The sequence below is a fragment of the Limulus polyphemus genome, unplaced genomic scaffold (assembly GCF_000517525.1).
Source record: "Limulus polyphemus unplaced genomic scaffold, Limulus_polyphemus-2.1.2 Scaffold2370, whole genome shotgun sequence".
NCBI lineage: Eukaryota > Metazoa > Arthropoda > Merostomata > Xiphosura > Limulidae > Limulus > Limulus polyphemus.
The window spans coordinates 98,686-102,684 of NW_013667980.1; the positions used below are offsets into that span (position 1 = coordinate 98,686).

General features: G+C 33.2%; 1 protein-coding gene across 1 annotated transcript in view; it reads right to left on the reverse strand.

Annotated features, from left to right (window-relative positions):
• Nucleotides 1–1,045: 1,045 nt before the first annotated feature.
• Nucleotides 1,046–3,999, reverse strand: part of LOC106466748 (protein unc-93 homolog A-like) — a 35,544-nt gene continuing 32,590 nt past the window's right edge. Inside the window, exons 3-4 of the mRNA XM_013927045.2 lie at nucleotides 3,387–3,654; nucleotides 1,046–1,654 (exon numbers count right to left, since the gene is read on the reverse strand). Of these exons, the coding sequence (XP_013782499.1) occupies nucleotides 1,383–1,654; nucleotides 3,387–3,654 (540 nt within the window). The 3' untranslated portion in view covers nucleotides 1,046–1,382. The remainder of the gene's footprint in view (nucleotides 1,655–3,386; nucleotides 3,655–3,999) is intronic.

Consider the following 3,999-nt stretch of genomic DNA (forward strand, 5'->3'; position numbering starts at 1 on the left):
AGAGATGTAGTAGTGGTCTAGGCGCTATGTATATCATCAGTTTTCATGAACAACAACCATTATGGAGTGAACAAGATTAAGCATGTGAATTGTAATTATCAACATTTATATTTAGCTCGGCATGGCCAGGTGGTTAGGGCGCTCGACTCGCAATCTGCGTGTCGCGGGTTCGAATCTCCGTCCCACCAAACATGTTCGCCATTTCAGCCGTGGGGGCGTTATAATGTGACGGTCAATCCCACTATTCGTTAGGTAAAAGAGTAGCCCAAGAGTTGGTGGTGGGTAGTGATGACTAGCTGCCTTACACTATTAAATTAGGGACGGCTAGCGCAGATAGCCCTCGTGTAGCTTTGCCCGAGATTCAAAACAAACAAACAAACATTTATATTCAAGTCATTTACAAATTGAGTGAAGTAACAATAGGTAATTCTGTTCTAACGGTTCTGTCAATAACAGTTTCTCTTGATCTTATTAGAGCAATTGGGTTCAATTTTCTTTTTCTTCTTCTTTGCTTTAATCTAACACTCTTCTTTCATATTTGACTTAAATGTAATATATTTGTCGTGAATTTCAAATCGCATTTTATTACCGTTATTGTGACGAACTGCCAAACATATTTAAGAGAACTTTTTCATAAAAAGATACAGTTTACGAATACCAACAATAAAACGTTCAGAAGCTCGATCATTTTACTGGTTTTTATCATGATTGTATTGTACGAAACAATCATTTATCGTGATTCGTTTGCCTTCAGGGAAAAATTAAAACAGATATATAAGCCTTCCAAGAACCTAATTTTATTTCAAAATAACACATTAATAAAATCAACACAAACCTATATGATGGAATGAAAAATTAAAAATTGTTCGCTAAATTAAATCTTCTAGTCAGTGCTCCTTACAAGCTCGGTTTTTTTTAATCTAAAATCTAATTTGGTGAAAGAAGTACTAACAGATCGTACATGAAACATTAACCTTGTCTATTATTTTTATTATTTACACACATATATATAATATTCGTGAATACATATTTTTTCCAAATTTTCATTTAGTGAAAAACAGGCGCTTAAAAACCAACTTCTGTGATCACATCATACAAGAAAAGATTTGTTGTTTGCTTCTGCCATAAGTCTTGCATTACATCAATTCATGGCACACAAGTCTTAAAGTTCATAGCGTCATCACGTATAGTACCTTTTAATTAAAAATTCAACTTCTCTTGAATAAAATATATCATGTTTCATAAGATTGTCAACATAAGATGCTTCAGTTAATAATAATCCAAAATCTAAAAGAAAAAAGAAGGGTTAACATGCCCCAAAATTTAAAATGAAGGTTGGGGTTATAAAACTTATTTTTCTTTCTCTAAGGTCGACGTATAACCTAGTTCGATATCTTTTCTGGCATTCCTGTTTCGAAAGTACCGTTAGCTGGTTCTGATGGTTCCTGTCTTCGAAGACGCATGCGTAGATGGATCTCGATAGCTAGATACCCAGAATATCCTATTCCTAAAACTATCAGTAAAATGTACATCTTCACGTTGATGCATAAGAATTGGGCGTATGCGAAGGCAATGATGAAACCTAGTGACTCCCATAGACGATAGTTAGCAAAAGCTGCCGCTTCGTTGCTAGGAAACAGGATTCCATATACAGCTGGAAAATATTTTGGTTATTTATATCATTTAATAAAGCATATTTTCTTAACCAAAGTGAAACTTATATTCATGGCTAGTTTTCATGGCTAGTTTTTAAGTATTTATTTGGAATAAAAGACATTATAAGTTACTGATGGTAAACGTAACAATGAGGTATGTGAAATATTCAAGTTTTTAAAAGGAACCAAAGCATCAGACAAGTGTGTGATGATAAAATTAAGGGTCTCGTCGTAAGGGTTAGTAACCTCTAAGATTACCGAAGTCCGTTTCCAATTGGTTATTGTCTTAAAACTTTTTATACAAGATTATTTCCAATATCCATATATATTTTGTATTACACAGATGCATGTACTTAGATGAATTGTCATAAAACTCTCGAACTGTCTTCCTGTTTTCCAGTAGTCGTTGTTACAACCAGAACAAACACACTGATGGATTGTTGTATTTCAGCACATCAACATTGCTCCTTAAGAAAATTGTTTTTAATTTATAGCTTATTATAACGTTTAAAATGAGTTTGGAGTGATTTTTCGTTATTAGCATTGTATTTACCATATCATTTTAATATATAGACTTGGAACTAGTCTACGAAACCACCAAAACCTAATAAGGTATTATTCGGATACCAGGGATACTCAACTGATGATTGAACACATATTGTAATCATTAAAGGTTTTACTTTTTTGGTCTATTGATTTATGACACTAAGTATTTATAGTAAGATTTTTTTTTACAGGACGTCATGAGTAATTTATAAACTACTTTATCTTTAGTTTTTGATCAGAAGTTCTTAATAATTAACTTGTTAACTGTATTTCCATATAATGAGTTTTAGTTTAAACTTCAATATTCTGTCGATATTAGTTTGTTCAGTAAACTAATAAAGAAAATTCTGAATAACATTTATCTCATATATAGTTACTTAGTTGACAACATACACTTGAAGTGATGCAATGGAAAGTCACAAAAAGTAGTCCATTAAAACAATCGCTTTTCTAAATGCATTCTGGCTGTACAATGCACATTATTGATTTATTATAAATTATGTACCATTTTCGAAACTAAAACAGATTTTGCGCAGTATTAACTTTAGTTGTTATTCTAGTTGTCGCTGTTGTTATAATTTTTTGGAGTAGTTACATAATTCTTATTCCATGTCTCAACGTCCAGTCATGCTCTATCTGAAGACAATGCATCTGACAATAGTCCTACAGCGTTAGTTTTATTGTAAACGTCTCCATCGTAAAGCTTTCATGTCAAAAGTAAACCACTTTTACCTGCATACTTTCCATAATCTGACTTGTACACGAAGATGATGGTTTAGCAGTGATCATTTAAACTGTCCGATCACATAAACATCCACAGGTGACTTGACCAATATATCTTTGTACAGAATAGCATAAATACCCGTCTAGGAAATTCTAATTTCCTTTATATGAACGCATCTTTATTATCTGAGAGTGAAAATATTTTGTGTGAGAAAGAGCTATTACATACCCTTCCCATAAGCAATCGCTTTTCAGTGGCATCACAGTGCTTATTCAACGCTAAAGAATGTCAAAATTTAGTTCACATATATGCCTTTACACCGTGACGTTATATTAGCTTTGGTTGTTACTTGTTAATTTTCATGTTTAAAATCGTTTTAATATAAGGTACTCAACTTCTGTGTACATATTTTAGGGAAAAAGAATAAAACAGAGCAAATGCATTTATTCTGCACAACTTACCATTAATTTGTGTTTGCCACACTGCGTCTGACAATCCCCAGAGGGCAGCAATAACAAAGAACACCGTGACGTTGTCGGGTAGAGGTTTCCATAAAAACATAGTTATTAAGGTAGCTACATTGACGAGAGCCCCCATAGTAAAGATGACAATTCTCCCAAACCATTTAATTAGTTGGCCCAAAGCTATCGACGATAGGGCATCAGCCACTCCGAAACAAATCATTACGTACCCCACGTTGTGGATTCCCCAAGCACAGCTGACGAAGGCCTAAAACGAAACCATTGTAGAAATTAATATTTATCATACAGTCGAACATAAAAATAAAAAAAATAAAAAACTGGTATTCTTACATTTCTCCCTGTATATATATATACTAGCTGAGTTATCCGGCGTTGCACGGTGAAAATTTAGATTTGCAACGTATAGATCAGTTTTTTTTCAGCAAATTATTCAGTAAGTAGACAAAAGCTGTGATGCGAGAAATAAAAAAGCATTTAATGAAAAAAAGCTTTATTTGAAATTTGTTTGACTTTGTCTTGTTCTTTGAGCCTGAAGTCGTACATCATGCTGCTCCTCCGTTTCTTGCTCTCTGTAAGTTATTTGTCTTAATTT